The 18,268-nt window shown below is 41.6% G+C and overlaps 1 protein-coding gene across 1 annotated transcript in view; it reads right to left on the bottom strand.

The window, feature by feature from the left end:
* Positions 1–4,122: 4,122 nt before the first annotated feature.
* LOC115141801 (calcium-binding protein 8) overlaps positions 4,123–18,268 on the bottom strand; it is a 54,228-nt gene continuing 40,082 nt past the window's right edge. The window contains exons 5-6 of the mRNA XM_029681001.2: positions 9,419–9,575; positions 4,123–7,038 (exon numbers count right to left, since the gene is read on the bottom strand). Of these exons, the coding sequence (XP_029536861.2) occupies positions 6,911–7,038; positions 9,419–9,575 (285 nt within the window). The 3' untranslated portion in view covers positions 4,123–6,910. The remainder of the gene's footprint in view (positions 7,039–9,418; positions 9,576–18,268) is intronic.

The raw sequence follows: 18,268 nt of genomic DNA, 5'->3' as shown, positions 1-18,268 counted from the left end.
ACACTTATTGAGGTTACAGAACAATTAGGCTTGCCCCTGGGGCCCCTACTCAGCGAGTATAGTGCAACAGTAGGCTGTGTAATCAGTTCCATAACAGTTGTCTGACCTAGTAACTAGGATCAGTTTTGCCTTTTATATTACCTGGACAGGGATCGGCACTCCTACGCCGAGATGCTTTGTAAATATGGGCGCTGATCTATAATTTACAACCAGGTTTACAGCATACTGATGTACTGGATTATACCTCCATTTTGTGGTCTCCTAAACAACACTAGTCGTATCTGATGGAAGACAATGAGATACAGCAACATTTACAAAAAAAAGAGATGTTTTATTGCATAAATGCTTTCCATTTACTTTTGTACCGATTTCAGTATTTACAGATACAATATTCAGGCTATTATTAATAATACAACTTAAATCTGGACTAAAAAGCACTTTCAATGGAGATTTTCCATTGATCTTGCTATTTAGTTCAGCACAAGGCTTAATGTGTGTCCGGGAAACTGCCCCTACATGTTTTAATGGTGTGCATGCACAGTTTACATGTGTATATGTATGTACTATATTCCAGTGCTTAATTTGTAAATCGGGAGGTGCCGGAACAAAAAGTGAGCGTGAGAGGGGGTGACCTGGGGAGTTCTGATGTACCGGAACGTATGAGTAAAGAAATCACCTTTATAATAAAGCATTGTATGCATATCATCGCATTTGCGTAGTAGCATAGAGCAGTAGAGTAGAGGCACTTACAGAAGTTGCACACATGGGGAGTATTTTTAGGGTCCATGACTGGAGACTTTGGCAGAATATTTTTTAATACCGCACAAATTATCGAAATGGCAGGCTACTGACACTGACAAACTGAGATCAATAAAAACGACATTGTCTTGAATCCATCAATAGCCTGAGGAAGAAATTATAGTCCTAAAAATGATTTCCAGTTTCACTGACTCACCCAATAATGCGCAGCGCGTGCCAAAAGCCTCTCTCCCGTTCGCTCTCTTTTGTAGAACATTATTTGGACATTTATAAAATATGTTTGTAACCTACAGCATAGAGTCTTATCTTTTCTGCAGGAGCCATTTGCTCCCCAACCTGTGTTTTACCTCGATTGTGTTTGACATATTACGAAAGGCCTGTTTGGTCTGCGTACTGTTTTTTTCACTGACATATTGGCGCGCGTTCCCGACTGTAGGCTGCTGCAGTTCCTTCAGAACCCTTCGCGCGGCTATGATTCTATAAGGAAATACACGATGATGTGCAACGGAGAGATGAGAGTTCCAGGCTCATGTCTATCAGAACTGAGAGGGAGAGAGATCATACGAAGTGAATCTCATTCCAGTTAAGTGAGAGATGATGGCGCGCTTCTCACACAGCCACCGCCTGGCGTTGGGCTCAAACAAAGGTTACAATGTTGCTCAAACCATAAACCCGACCCGGCTCAACCCATATCAACACTTAGAATATTAGGCAAAGCGTGAAAATCTACTTTTTCACATTACGTTTTTTTGTGAGGGTAGGAGAATTAACGAAGAAGCAACTCGAATTAACTTTCATTATAATTTTTACAGTGTACTTCTTGTACATTTTCATGCCACACTAGGTACCAGATCCGGCCAAATAGTTTCTGGGAAAAAAACAGTCCAAAATGGAGAGGTGTTCCGGCAGGATCCGGCTCAAATTAAGCACTGTGTATATCTATGTATTTTATGTAGTGTTCATACAGCACATACATGTGCAATTCAAACACCATGCTACTAAAGTGAGACTGTTAGTTTTCCAGTCTCATTCACCATCAGTTTTAATGATCAAGACATGCACTGATTCTGTGATGGCAGGTACAGCTCCATCCCCTGTAACAGTATAGTATACCCAGGCTAGAGCCTTTTATGTGGGCTAACATGTATTTATTTATTCATCAACACAAGGTTCAGACTATACCCTGGTATTACAGTGTATTGTGGGGTTAGGGCAGGGTAGTGTCCCAAATGACACACTATTCCCTCTATAATGCACTACTTTGACTAGAGCCCCATGGACCCTGGTCAATATTAGTGCACAACATGTGTATTAGGGTGCAATTAATGAAGCAGACAAGGGTGACAGCTCAAAACAGCTAAATAAGGAACAAACTCCAGTTTGACAGAATACATTATATAATGAATGAGGTGAGAATTTGCACCCAGTAAGCTTAAATTGGTGGTTTCAACAATATTAAATCCAGTGTAGCCTACTGTATTTGCAAGATGCTATTGCACAGTGCTTTTACTTTGACATCATAAAACAAACTTGGAAACTTCACAGAGGAGCCATCCGTCCAAACATGATGATACAATTAATGGGGACGTTCATTTGATCATACTTTAACGCAAACCTCTTCAAGGTGAAAAGAAAGGACATTTTCTGCCATGGGCAAGACATACAGAATTCCAATAAAAGACTCCTATCTATGTCCCACAAACAGTGCAGTTAATCGAACCAACAATCATTTAGGTAGAACATTCATCATTTCATAAAACCTTCTATACAGATAGAATAGGGAAGAATCATAATATTATTTTTCAACATTTCATGTTTTGATGATCATACATCTCAATACAAGGCATCGATTATTCACCTGACATTTCCACATACCTTTCATGTACAGTATAGCTTAATTCAACCATATCCCATTGTCTGGGCCAGTACATACAGTGCATTTGGAAAGTTTTCAGACCCCTTGACCTTTTCCACATTTTGGTACATTACAGCCTTTTCCTCATCAGTCTGCACACAATACCCCATAATGACAAAGCGACAACATGTTGAATTTTTTTTGTACAAAAAAATAAATAATAATAGAAATACCTTACTTACATAAGTATTCAGACCCTTTGCTATGAGACTCGAAACTGAGCTCAGGTGCATCCGGTTTCCATTGATCATCCTTGAGATGTTTCTACAACTTGATTGAATTCCACCTGTGGTAAATTCAATTGATTGGAGATGATTTGGAACACAAGGTCCAACAGTGAATAGTGCATGTCAGAGCAAAAACCAAGCAATGAGCTAAAAGCAATTATCTGTTGAGAGCCAAGACAGGATTGTGTCGAACCACAGATCTGGGGAAGGGTGTCTGTTAAGGGAATTTTTTATCAATGATGACTAATTATGTATACATTTCAATCAGGACTGACTAATCAGAATACTATTATGTTACTGTATATGTACTAATCAGAATACTATTATGTTACTGTATATGTATGAATTTTCTTTTTAATCCTAGTACTGAATATAATGTGTGTAAATATAATCAAGAATTAGAACAATGACTGTCTGTGCCATGGTAGAAATGAATGAACTTATAGCCAGTCTGGCTAGAAGGCTTATCTACACAAGCATGACCTTGGCTCGGTCATATATGATCTTAAATAGGGCGAGACATGTGAGGATCATACAGCCATTGTACTACAGCGGAGATGACATGGCTAGTACTGAAACTAATGACGTTATTTTCAGTTTATAACCTGTGGTAAAATGTGTAATGGGCAGTACTCACGAGAATAAATGCAGCTGGTTGATTTCAAAGGCTGGTCTCTGTCCATTTTATACCAATAAGGGTTTTACAACCTCTTATGAATTGACAGAGTGATTCATTTTAATTGGTTATTAAAACCGGAATTTAATTCCTGTAACAGTGTCACAACATTTCTGTAGCATTAATGGTCCCAAGAACACAGTGGCCTCCATCATTCTTAAATGGAAGAAGTTTGGAACCACCTAGACTCTTCCTAGAGCTGGCTGCTCGGCCAAAAGGAGCAATCAGGGGAGAAGGGCATTGGTCAGGAAGGTGACCAAGAACCTGATGGTCTCTCTGACAGAGCTCCAGAGTTCCAGCTTAGAGTTTGCCAAAAGGCACCTAAAGGATTCTCAGACAATGAGAAACAAAATTTCTCAGGTCTGATGTAATCAAAATTGAACTATTTGGCCTGAATGCCAAGTGTCACATCAGGGGGTAACCTGGTACCATCCCTACAGTGAAGCATGGTGGTGGCAGCATCATGCTGTGGGGATGTTTTTCAGCGGCAGGGACTGGGAGACTAGTCAGGATCAAGGGAAAGATGAATCGAGCAATGCGCAGAGAGATCCTTGAAGAAAACCTGCTCCAGTGTGCTCAGGACCTCAGACTGGGGTGAAGGTTCACCTTCCAACAGGACAATGACCCTAAGAACACAGCCAAGACAACGCAGGAGTGGCTTGGGGACGAGTCATTGAATGTCCTTGAGTGGCCCAGCCAGAGCCCGGACTTGAACCCGATCGAACATCTCTGGAGAGACCTGAAAATAGATGTGCAGCGACGCTCCCCATCCAACCTGACAGAGAGGGTCTGCAGAGAAGAATGGGAGAAACTCTCCAAATACAGGTGTGCCAAGCTTTTAGCGTCAAACCCAAGAATACTCGAGGCTGTAATCGCTGCTAAAGGTGCTTCAACAAAGTACTAAGTAAAGGGTCTGAATACTTATGTAAATGATTTTAATACATTTGCAAAAATAAAAAATACATGTTTTTGCTTTGTCATTATGGGGTTGTGTGTATAGTGATGAGGAAAAAACAAAAACAATTTAATCAATTTTAGAATAAGTCTGTAACGTAACAAAATGTGAAAAAAGTTAAAGGGTCTGAATACTTTCCGAATGCACCTGATGCCTCCTACCTACACAAATGACTCATCATACAAATAGATTTTGCAAGACTAGCCACATCCTCTAATTATCTGACTCCATCTGCACCTTTGTTTAAGAAACTCAATATCTTGTCTATTTACGACATTAATGTACGCCAATTATGCACTTTCATCTTCAAATACTCATACCTCCCAGAAAGTTTACCTAAACCCTTCAATGGATTCTTCCAGGTAATTCTGAAATCCATCTATTTAACACAAGCCACTACAATAATAATATTCCACCCTCCCCACATAGTAAATTCTCTATCAGATACAGAGGTACTATACTCTGGAATTCTTATCTTCACATTGCCAAAACCTCATCAACTTCAAGCGAAGACTGGGGGTCAGCCTGATGAACCAAACTATCCAATAATCCCCTCTAAGTAGCCTCACTCTCTTTCTCTCACACACACACACACACACACACACACACACACACACACACACACACACACACATGGATTTTCTTGTATACTGAGTTGATCATGTACAATCATAATTAATATGCTTTGTTTAACTGATTGAACAAACTTATATTTTTGTACTTATATTTGTGGTGTGGTTTTCATATAAGCCCTTTTGGCCTTCCAACCTCACCTGCACACTGTTTTTACCAATGTTTACAGGCTGCATTTGGACCAGAGCTAGGGGAGCACACTGTGTTACAAAAAATATCAGAATTTTTGAGCCAACCTCTAGATGGGGCTCTTACACCAGTCTGTGATTCTACTCTCCGTTCTGCTCATGGGGATAGGTGGAAATGATTGTACAGCGCAAAAGGGTGGGTGAAGGAACCCAACAACATGCACAAAGGATGGACTGTTCCTACTGAAAATACACATTTGTAACGGAAAACAACAACAACCATTTAGTGTTCTTCAGTCAGTACATCTCTATTGAGTTCTATGGCTTTGGCCAGAGGGTGAGGGGAACATAGAGAGCTTTGTGTCTGTCTGTCTGCCTGCCTGTGTATTGTGATTTGGAAGGCAGCAGCCTCTGGTTTCACAGTGCTCTCTCCTTCCCTCCACCTCTAAATCGGGAGTAGAGTGTACCAACAATCATGCACATACAGAGTAGAACACCGTCACCCTATACACGTAGACAACAACAACATGGGTTACATACATATTTACATATCGACGTAGACATGATCACATGCAGTACTGTAGCTATTACAAGCAGTCTTCAGCAAAACTGTAGGTGGTTTATATATTACCATGAGATTCAATACAATACAGGAGTTCAGGCATACCTACCTCAAGAGGAATTAGATCATAGGAACAGTACAGCCCAGACTTTTCACAGCTATGGTCTTTCAAACACTGTTCTGTTTAGCACTGGGAATGTACACAGATACAGTAACAGTGAGGAATTTGGGCAGAGGAATACCCACTGATTTCACTCCGGAACTCTGGATGAAAGCTTCTAGAAGAGCTTAAACAACAGCCTTACAGCAGACGGCACCATCATGCCTGTCGCATCCAGAGCTTTACTGTATGCTCCAGCGGTGAGCTGGCTTCCACCCGCCCTCAGGAATCTAGAATAACAGGCCAATTATTGTGTGTGTGTGTGGAAGTACATGCGTAGATGCGTGCGTAAGAGTGCATGTGCGTAGCCAGACTGCAGCGGTGTGCCCTGTAACTAATCAGGCTCTCTGCACTGCAGGAGGCACAGCTCCATTCTCTCTCACACAGATCCAATTGAGGGTATGTCTCAATCCACAAGGATGCTGCCTTGTACAAATACACTGAGGGCATGTCTCAATCCACCATGATTCGGCCTTCTGAGGCAAGAAGTTCAAATTGAATTCCAAGGTACCTTCATATGAAGACTCTGGGTAGGGAGGAGAGGAAGAGTACTGAACTCCTGTACTTGTGTCTTTATTGCATTAGGGAACAGAGACAGCAGAGTAAGCGAAAGACAGCCCTTGAATGTCCCTGCCAGAGTAATGGGGTTATGAGGGGTCTCGCTGGACTCCTCATGCTGGCTTCTCAGTGTCGGTGGACGTCAGACTATCATCCACTCAGAAAAATCTGATGGTTTATCATTCAGTGTTTTCTGTTTTTTTTGTCACCATCAGTGAGGCATTTTTGAAGTCGTTTTTTTTTTTCTTTCTAAAGAAACAGGAAATGACCTCACCCACTTTCATCATGCACATGCAGGTTAGTTTTTCCCGCTCACAGTGGGCGTGGCTGGGTGTGGCTACTCCAGGCCGTTCCGCAGCATCTGATTGGCCGCGATGAGCATGACGCTGATGATGAAGGCCATGGCAAAGGCGCAGATCAGACTCTTCCTTACACACGTCTGCCGGTTCTTATTTTTAGAATGGACTAATAGAAGAGAGAAAAGGGGGAAGGGAGAAAGAAAGATAAAGGTGCATAGAGGTTTATTACCAAAATCCATTTCAAGCGGGCACATCACATTCTTGCCATTTGCCGTTCTCTGTTGTAAGAAAAGAAAAAAGAGAAAGCCTAATACCAAGTCATTTTCAGCAGTGTTGATGGGAGAAATTACTATTAAACAAACTGCACCAGGCTCTCTTCTGAATCACCTGATTTAGGTGGGACCTGATTTAGGTTGGAGAAATTAGTTATTTGTGTTGGAAAATGAATGAGGGAGGGATGGAAGAAAGGAAAGGAGGGAGTGAGTGGTAGGGAGAGTGTGACTGGCAGAAAGAATGCAGAGGTGAGATTAATCCTATGCAGCAGCTGAGGCTCTGCTCTCTGTCACATGATGTGTTTGTGTTTGTATCCGCAGCGCAGTGGGACCCGAGATGTAAATAGAACTGACACAAATGTATAGTACATATGGACAGATATGCACGCACACACACTTGAAAGCCATGCCAACTTTAGGCCGTGATATCATTATCCGGTTCAGTCTCCCACCGGCATAGAATGGTAAGTCAGCAAATCTCCCTCCCCTGGCCAATCAGTGACCTGGAAACAGCGGACTGGGTTATGGGGCCGTGGTAACCGTGGTAATTAGGTGGGCTGGGCCAATGACCTGCAGGTACAGAGTCCTGTGTAGCCCGCCCCCGACTTGCTTTACATCTCACTCTCTCACAAGCTATTTATAACTCTGATGTCATAAAGCACTGAAATCATCACTACTAACACAAAAGTAAACTTGTGTAATCTAAATGAGCTAAAATGTATAGATTTGCACCTAATAAAGCTCCTTACAAACCATATCCAGCCCTACTATCTGTTGCCACTCCTACAGCATGAGAGGCCATTTTGTTTCTGCAGCATCACACAGCCTTTCCAGTTTCACAAGGAGCATTGTGTATCAGACTGCCACAGAAGGAGATTAAGAAACAATGACCTCTAAGTGGCTCTAACCTGAAAGGCTACAGAACCAACATCTTACTGGGGAAGGTGTGAGTAGTTATACTCAAAGGATATCAGGGGAAATGCTTACATGTTTGTTTTGTTACTATTCATCTGAACTCTGGTCTCCTGCTCCTGACATTCAACTGTTGTATTATCTTCACTACAGACATAATAAGGTCGTTCCACAGTGCCTTTTGAAAAGGGTCGTTCCAGGGTTGTTCCACGGTGCCTTTTGAAAAGCGTAACTTAAGTCCAAAAATACTCCGAATCTCTAACATTCTGTCAAAAAGAGTACATGTTTGACTTCATAAAAACCATGTTTCCCCTCAAGAGATTACATTTAAAACTAGACTTTACAAGCATTTCGCTACACCACAAGCATTTTGCTACACCCGCAATAACATCTGCTAAATATGTGTACGTGACCAATAAAATATTATTTGATTATAGTAAGTGCCTATTAAATGCCAAATAAAGTCACAAGGTTGACCGTAACAGGTTGACGATTCCATCCTAAATCAGCCATAAATCCCATTGTGAATGGGGGAATGGAAGCTTGTGTGCAACAGGGAGTGGTAATTGAATGCAAGCTGAACCAAAACAATTCAATTGCTAAAACATTTCCAGCTTGTCTATATATGGGTAACAGGGTTGACGTGTTCTGCTCTTCCTAGAAGAATTTGGCACTTTAGCAAGCCTTTATTCATATAGAAAATCTGATTTATTGAATTCTCCATGTGGTCTATATTAAATGGCACTTCAATTAATATAGCAGGCTTTTAAAATTCCATATTGGTGCAAAATGTCTTCGTAAAATATCAAAGGGACACAAAAGGCACTCTTTTTGTGGAACAACCCAATAACAAACAAAAAAATAAAGATTCATTTCAACCTAAACACCCTTCTCTGCTGCTGCGGTATTCAAAACTTCCTAAAAGACAAATTTTTGCAGAGCCAGGCTATGCATATTTAATCACTGCTAGTCATAGCCCAGGGGACCACATGACTTCCTACACCATAAACACCTTCAATCAATAAATCAGCAGGTGGAGTCTATGACAGTAATGGATCCTGATAGCTGGAGTCAGATCCGTCCTGACAGGAGGATGGACGTGCAGCACGCTCTGCTCCGCCAATGACAGCTAGCATCTCTCTCTCTCTCTCTCTCTCTCTCTCTCTCTCTCTCTCTCTCTCTCTCTCTCTCACAGACACACCACCCTCCCTCTTTCTTTCTCTCTCTCTCTCTCTCTCACAGACACACCACCCTCCCTCTTTCTTTCTCTCTCTCTCTCTCTCTCTCTCTCTCTCTCACACAGACACACCACCCTCCCTCTTTCTTTCTTTCTCCATAGACTACAGAATCTACTCTACTCACTTCCTTCAAAGTCTGCCTGACAGTATCCCGAGTTCTCGTTGAGGCTCTCCTCCTCGTTGATGATGATGTTCTCGATGTCCTTCATGGTCAGATGGTCTCTGAAGGCGTGGAACAGGATGTGTTTCAGCTCCTCAAGGGTGATGCGCTGCATGTCAAACTGTAGGGGGGAGGGAAGGGGAGGAAAGGGGAGGAAAAGAGTAGTGAGGTAGAGAGGGAAAGGAAACAACAAACTTTCCTTTGCTACATAGACACTGGGGGACTGGAATGTAGGTTCCCAAATCAATTGTACATTTGTTATTAGTATTTTCAATTTTTACAAAAGGTATAAAATAGAATTGATTACTCTACAGAGATACCTTTTGTCTGATGGATGCAAATCATGCAACTATTTCTGTAACTATTTTCATACTTCAATACAGTGCCGTTTAAGATGATGGAGGATGATTATTTTTTTATGAGGATGGCCTTATTTCTATTACAGCATATTGGATGACTGTCATTCATATTCCATTCCTCCTGTTCAATGTAACATCGATAGGTTTAGGCTACTACATGATACTCTAATTTCCCCTATACCCATCATGAGGTTGCTACAACCTAGACTATGAATAAAAGTTTACAACGTAAGTGCACACAGGCCGATAGAAAAATTTGAGGCGAAAGACAGTGACATATGGACAGACAGTGACACATTCAATACGGCCTTGCACATTCTTGCCTGCATCTAGCTGATCTAGGGTAAAATCATTAGTCCAACAGTTGTTAATCCCCGTTTCGTTCTGTTTGCTTCAGGTTTAAGAAACGTTTTTCAACAGAATCGCCGGAATGAACACACCCCTGATCACACGTAAACACAGTTCACTTTCATAGCAAGCACGTTGTATTCTTTCTCACATCTACACTCATTCATCCTCTCACTGTTTCTCTTCGCTTGTGGACTTCAATGCACAATACATCTTCTGTCTGTGACCAGGTGAAAAATCTTTCCAAGCCAAACCATATCATAATCTCTGACCGCTACACACGGCCTATATCGTTGTCACTATATTAGCTAAAGTAACATCATCGTTAACATAGCTAATAGAACTCAGGTGTTAGTAAACCCTTGTCATGACTGGCCTGTCAGAGGTCAGATTACTGTGGACCACACCCCAGAGACATCTCTCACACCCGCCTGAGGGAGAGAGATCCCTCTGGCGGTGTTTTTTTTATGACACCTCACGCCCATTGTAATTCCTCTCACTGTGGAGGAATGGAATGTATGATGGGCCTATGGAGATCCTACCTCAGAACAGTAAAATGCAATAAATGGATTTTGGAACAATATGTTTTGTCAGCCAAAATGGTAGTAATGACGATAGATGGAATATGAAAATTAATTTCATTTGTGTTATGTTATTGAAAGTTAAATGACGACGTTATAACGAGGTTGAAGAAGAAGACAAAGGAACCTTTTAGCAATCTATGCTATGGATGAGTAGCTGTGTCTAAGAGGGTGGATTCAAGCAGGAACACCTGGTTATTCTCTCCAAGGAATCGTATGTCTACACTGCTTTCATTCCCACGCTGGAACCACCAACAGTTGAAGTTGGAAGTTTACATACACTTAGGTGGGATCATTTAAACTTCTTTTTCAACCACTCCACAAATTTCTTGTTAACAAACTATAGTTTTGGCAAGTCGGTTAGGACATCTACTTTGTCCATGATACAAGTAATTTTTCCCAAAAATGTTAACAGACTATTTCACTTATAATTCCCTGTATCACAATTCCAGTGGGTCAGAAGTTTACACACATTCACAGTTTACATGCACAGTTGACTGTGCCTTTAAACAGCTTGGAAAATTCCAGAAAATTATGTCATGGCTTTAGAAGCTTCTGATAGGCTAATTTACATAATTTAGTCAATTGGAGGTGTACCTGTGGATGTATTTCAAGGCCTACCTTCAAACTCAGTGCCTTTTTCTTGACATCATGGGAAAATCAAAAGAAATCAGCCAAGACCTCAGAAAAAAAATTGTAGACCTCCACAAGTCTAGTTCATTCTTGGGAGCAATTTCCAAACGCCTGAAGGTACCACGTTCATCTGTACAAACAATAGTACACAAGTATAAACACCATGGGACCACGCAGTCGGCATAGTGCTCAGAAAGGAGACTTGTTCTGTCTCCTAGAGATGAACATACGTTGGTGCGAAAAGTGCAAATCAATCCCAGAACAACAGCAAAGGACCTTGTGAAGATGCCGGAGGAAACAGGTACAAAAGTATCTATATCCACAGTAAAACGAGTCCTATATCGACATAACCTGAAAGGCCGCTCAGCAAGGAAGAAGCCACTGCTCCAAAACCGACATAAAAAAGCCAGACTACGGTTTGCATTTGTACATGGGGACAAAGATCGTACTTTTTGGAGAAATGTCCTCTGGTCTGATGAAACAAAAATATAACTGTTTGGCCATAATGACCATCGTTATGTTTGGAGGAAAAAGAGGGAGACTTGCAAGCTGAAGAACACCATCCCAACCGTGAAGCACGGGGGTGGCAGCATCATGTTGTGGGGGTGCAGGAGGGACTGGTGCACTTCACAAAATAGATGGTATCATGAGGCAGGAAAATGATGTGGATATATTGAAGCAACATCTCAAAACATCAGTCAGGAAGTTAAAGCTTGGTCGCAAATGGATCTTCCAAATGGACACAGGATGTTCTGTGTGTATCAATAATTATTTTCTTCATAATGTCGATAATTATGAAATTATAAAAAATATTAATGACATTCCACCCATGAGGTCATTAGTGGGCGATTTTGTCAAATAACTCCAGGAAAGGACTACCACTTTAACAACAATGAACAATTCTCCAAGATGATAATGTTTCTATGAATGTTCTGCCTAATCTCTCCCTCTCCCCCTCTCTCTCTCTCTCTCTCTCTCTCTCTCTCTCTCTCTCTCTCTCTCTCTCGGTCTACTAATGACATTTTCAATAGTGTTCTTCTGTAATGAATGAAATGGGGTGCCACACACCAGCCAGGGCAGGTGAGAATGAACGTATAGACTCGATATTACACTTTAGTGCTTTCAACTATTTTTACGAGACTCATATTCAGTAGCATGAAAAAAACAGTATGTTTTAAGTTGTACACAGTAAAAAAAAAATTTTTTAAATCTTTTAAAAAATCAATTTTAACCAATTGCTTAATCAGCGTTATTCTGTGAGTGGACTTCAAAAGGAAAGGAATTTGAGCTAATGTGCTAGTTTGCTTGATTTTTCAGAATTGTTTGTTTCAATACCTGTGTTTTTGCATGTACTTTGATCGGTTGATTAACCTTATGCCACACAAACATAAATAACATCCATTTTTCTAAACTAATCCAATCTGTTAGTAGTTGGACTTACTGCACCCGATGCTGAGATGGCTGTTCCAGTTGATATGATTTAGGTAGTCTCAATAATCAGTCTTCCCTTCCCTGGTAATTCCGAATGCAGGATGCCGTCCCAGAATTTTGGGAAACCAATCATAGTGTTCCAATGGATAGCAACTGTCGACAAGTCCGACACCTCAGACAAGCTCATGTTTGAAACATATGAAAGCCAGTGAGGACAGTAGGAAAAATTGTTAGCTAGCCACTTAATATAACTTGTTTTCTTTAAATGTATTGGATATATTAGGAATATAATAAAATCAGCAAACAATTCGAGAGCACTTGGTGCTTAGTAATTTTGGTTAGTAGCTTTGACTGCATGCACAGTGCATTCATAGCCATTCAGTGGCTAACCACACTACAAACATAATTTTACCAGATTCCTTTGAAGCAATTGTAATGACAGTCCACCACAACATGCTGTACCTGAGCATTTCCTGATTAGCAAGGGATCGTCTTTGTTTAATCTAATTTCATATTAAAAACACAGTTTGAGATCATTGAGGGGTGTTGTCCAACAGTAACCAAGAGGGGCAGGGCTTAGCAAAGGGTCAATTGTTGAATATCCTCACTCTGTCTGGATTTCAATTGGAATGACACATCACTTTGCAAGTCAGCATAATGTGACTTGCAGGCTTGATGTGGCCTGTAAACCAGGAGTTTCAGATCACTGTGTTAGGGTGTAACAAGGCCCTCAAAGAAAGGCCTTATGGTATATGTAATGTATTGTCAAAAAGAGTTTCATTTTAAAGATAACATATTACACTTAGACACTCACTTGGTGAAGGCTACAGTACTGAAAACCATTGAATACAACAACCATGGCTTTGTCGCTAACAAATAGTAATGGGTGGTAACTATGGTAACTATAATTCCAACGAAAGACAAGGCACTCTGGGAAATATGCAAATAAGGTAGAATAAATTATCAAGTTGACAATGATGCAGTATACTGTAGTCTCTGTCTCAATATCCACACTTGAATCATACAACTTATCATGTAATCATTCAATCTTAGACTGATTCAATGTATTGGGCTTGCATTTGTGTGCTAGTACTGTATATAAAGTGAACCGATGACATTGATGAAATATTGGTAATATATTAGTATGAGGAGCCTGCAACAGAAAGAGGAGTAGGACAAAGACACCTTTATAAGGAAAGTGGAGCTCCCCAACCTTTAAACCACTTGACAGAAAGAGCTTGATCATTTCAAATACCTTGTTTCACATTACCGATCAGGTATGTCACACAACATGGGCAGTGTTCCAGTCCACCTGGTCCAAGATACTGCATTTGGACAACACACTTGTATTGTAAGTCCATATTACCATTCATGAGCAGCACCAGTCTCTCTCTCTCTCTCTCTCTCTCTCTCTCTCTCTCTCTCTCTCTCTCTCTCTGTGTATTTATATGCTTCCTGGCAGAGTGAGTGACCTTTGAGAGTGAGTGGTTACGAGGAAGGAAGAAGCAGAGGGGAGGGAAGGAGACCGGACCCTGAGTAAATTCCTTAAAGACAGGCTCTGTAGGATGTATATGACGGCCTAAATACTGAACCCATTTCAATGAGTCACAGAAGTCAGACAGTCGACCATGGTGTGCTAATGACAATCCATGTCTGTTGTAGCATCCATAGTAAATCAAATGGCATTTCATTGAGATGGTGGGAGATGAGGGAGAGAGGGAAAGATGGAGAGAAAGACAAAGAAAAAAAATATATATAGAGAGAGGCAGAGACAAAGAGAGACAGAGACAGAGCAAGAGAGGGGTGGGGATGGGGTTATATGCACTATGACCAGTGAAAATATATTAGCACTCTCTGACTGAATCCACTGTCTGAGGCAGACTAACTATGTCGATGTAGTCTGACCACTTTGCACATCAATCCACTTAAAGGCAATTTGTGACACATTAACCTGATTCCTCCTGCTGGTCTGAACACCACGGGTCCAATACAGCCAGACTAGACAGAGTGAAGTTCACCCTGCACCCCCACGTGTACTGCTTCTACCTTATGCAAGGCACAGGAAGAAGCATCAATGAAGCACCAGGATATAATAGGGAATATTCTCCCATTTTCTCACCAAACACAAATATTTTTTCATATTCTTCCGTCAACATGTTTTCTCTACCTGTCTCCTCTTTTCCCTCCATTGCAATGTTATCTCTAACCTTCAAACTGCAGGTGTTTGAGTGAGAGCAGATATGGAAGCTGTGCATTTGAATCCCTCAGCCCCTGAGTTCTTCTGTTTCTTTATTCTGCCCTATCCCCAATGACGTGACCTACTGAATGTCTGAGATAATGTCATTGTAAGTGAGTCTCCGCAGCTAGTGGTGCTGGCGAGGCTACGTGTTTAATTGTCTTCTTGTCCCTGTGTCCCTGTGTTCTCATGTAGCAGCAATAGCTGTATCACAGTGACTGTTCTGGTACTCCCTGCATTACCCTGGTGATGGTCTCTCTCTGCTGTATATTTCTGCTGGGACACAGACACTGACAAGAATGCAAAGCAGTTACAGCTTAAATATGAGCACCTGAGGAGAGTTGGCTGCCACAACAAAGTGCATTCTCACCATCACAGGCAGCAGGATAGTACGACTTGGGACCCTAAGTAGGCCAACAGGGGTTTGGCAGTAGTTTAGTTGAGAAAACAAACAAACATTGAATCTGTCGGCTGCGTAAATGTGTATTGCCAAATCAAATCAAACTGTATTTGTCACATGCGCCGAATACAATAAGTGTAGACCTTACCGTAAAATGCTTGTTTACTTACAAGCCCTTATCCAACAATGCGGTTCAAGAAGAGTTAAGAAAATATTTACAGAATAAACTAAAGTAAAAAATAAAATGTATAAAGTAACACAATAAAATAACAATAGCGAGGCTATATACAGGATGTACTGGTACCGAGTCAGTGTGTGGGGTACAGGTTAATTGAGGTAATTTGTACATGTAGGTAGGGGTGAAGTGACTATGAATAGATAATAAACAGCGAGTAGCAGCAGTGTACAAAACAAATGGGGGGGTCAATATAACAGTCCGGTGGCCATTTGATTAATTGTTCAGCAGTCTTATGGCTTGGGGGTAGAAGCTGTTAAGGAGCCTTTTGGTCCTAGACTTGGTGCTCCGGTACTGCTTGCCGTGGGGTAGAAGAGACAACAGTCTATGACTTGGATGACTGGAGTCTCTGACAATTTTATGGGCTTTCCTCTGACACTGCCTATTATATAGGTCCTGGATGGCAGGAGGCTTGGCCCCAGTGATGTACTGAGCTGTACACACTACCCTCTGTAGCGCCTTATTGTCAGATGCCGAGCAGTTGCCATACCAGGCGGTGATGCAACCGGTCAACAAAGGTTGGTGGAAACTACATATAATCTTAAATAAGTTTGTCTTACATGTTAAAACAAAGTCTAGGCAAGACTCAGCATCATAATGGGTGACACCTGATGGCTTTAAGTAAAGTATTACCATTTAACAAGCCACTAGAAAGGCTCCCAATCCTCAGGGATCAAACTGTTTCTTATCTAACTTCCAGAACCCAATAAGCAGGGGGACACTGCATCACTGTTCCATTATCACCATGGTTACCCAACCATCTCTGTGCCATTATTACCACGGTTACCCAACCATCAGTTTGCCATTATCACCACGGTTACCCAAATATAGGAACCCTGTAAACTGCTAATATTCCAAAGGGTTATGACAACACCTATTACAAAAATAACATTGTTTTACAGCTCAGTAATACATTATGTTAACATGGCCGTCGGAAGTAGTAGTATTATTTTAGTATTTTATTAGGATTCCCAATTAGCCGCTGCCAAAGCAACGCCTTCTCGTCCTGGGCTCCAAACAGAAAATAAAACAACAAATGAAATACACAATATACACTACCATTCAATAGTTTGGGGTCACTAAGTAATGTCAATTTTTTCAAAAGAAAAGCAAATTTTTTGTCCATTTGTGCAGTCCGGTCAACATCAGAGGAGTCTCATCCATAATATTTTAGAGAGAAATCACATGGCTGGCATGAACATTCTTGACATATTCAGAGAGAGAGAGAAAGGGAGATCTGCACAGAGGGGAGGCCTGCAATGGCTCAACCTGGTTATTAATACATCTGGACACTTTGTAATGTGATGTAATCGACTGGGTTCAAACTTGGGTCTTATGCACACCCATGAGCTTTTCTTTACAACCCTACAGGAACCTCACTTCACCCCTAGGACCAGCAAGGATTCCTGACATTCTGGAGTTGTTGCCCTGATAGCCCTATTATGGATCATTCTGGACCGTCAATAGTGTCCAGTGTTGTATCGGCTTGTCATCGTACACTCTGTGCCCCTGGTGGATCATGGACCCAATGTCTGTTTCACACCCTGTATGGAATCTGGCCAATGGCCCAATTAGGCGCTGTCAACACTTTTAGGGACACACACCAGACACACACACACACACTGTCAACACCCTCTGCGGTAGTCTAATGATTGGTTGAGACATAGCTGTCACAATTCATTTTCTTGTGCGCCATTGTTGTTGTTAGCGCAAGCTAATGTTACATTTTTTTGTCCATTGACAGGTCGGTGAGCTGCGAGCAGGTGTTAAGAAGCACGGTTTGGTGGGTCACGTTTTGGAGGACGCACGACTCGACCTTTGCCTCCTGAGCCCGTTGGGAAGTTGCAGCGATAAGACAAGATTGAAAAAGGGCGTAAAATACAAAAAATATTAACAATTGCCACAGTAGTTACAGTAGAATTTATTTCCTAGCTAAAAGCACTGTCTAGAATTCATTCTCAGTTGCCTTGGATAGTGTGTGCAGTGTGGCACCCCATTTCATTCATTACAGAAGAACACTAGTGAACATTTTATTAGTACTTCACTACTTGAGCCTTTAATTTACAGTACACATAAAAGCATCTGTAATTTATCACTCTGTTGTCATGTAGAGTCTCCTCTCTTTCTATGACCACTTCAACCTGCCAACTCTGTTTTTTTCTCATCAATTAGCAGCTTTGTTATTAACAAAACAACACTGAGATCCAGGAATTTCAATTAGCCGGGCCAATAAATCTTTATGACGCATGATTAGAATTTTAAGCATGATTGGATGATTATTAGATTACTCTGAGTCTTGTTTTGGGCTCCCGAGTGGCACAGAGGTCTAAGGCACTGCAGACCCTAGTTCAATCCTGGGCTGTATCACAACCGGGCTCGGGAGAGACGAAGGTTGAAAGTCATGCGTCCTCCGATACACAACCCACCCAAGCCGCGCATCCAACCCGGAAGCCAGCCACACCAATGTGTCGGAGGAAACACCGTGCACCTGGCAACCTTGGTTAGCGCGCACTGCGCCCAGCCCGCCACAGGAGTCGCTGGTGCGCGATGAGACAAGGATATCCCTACCGGCCAAGCCCTCCCTAACCCGG

This window comes from Oncorhynchus nerka, linkage group LG14 (assembly GCF_034236695.1).
Source record: "Oncorhynchus nerka isolate Pitt River linkage group LG14, Oner_Uvic_2.0, whole genome shotgun sequence".
In the NCBI taxonomy this organism is placed as follows: domain Eukaryota; kingdom Metazoa; phylum Chordata; class Actinopteri; order Salmoniformes; family Salmonidae; genus Oncorhynchus; species Oncorhynchus nerka.
This window is presented reverse-complemented; position numbering and strand designations above follow the sequence as displayed.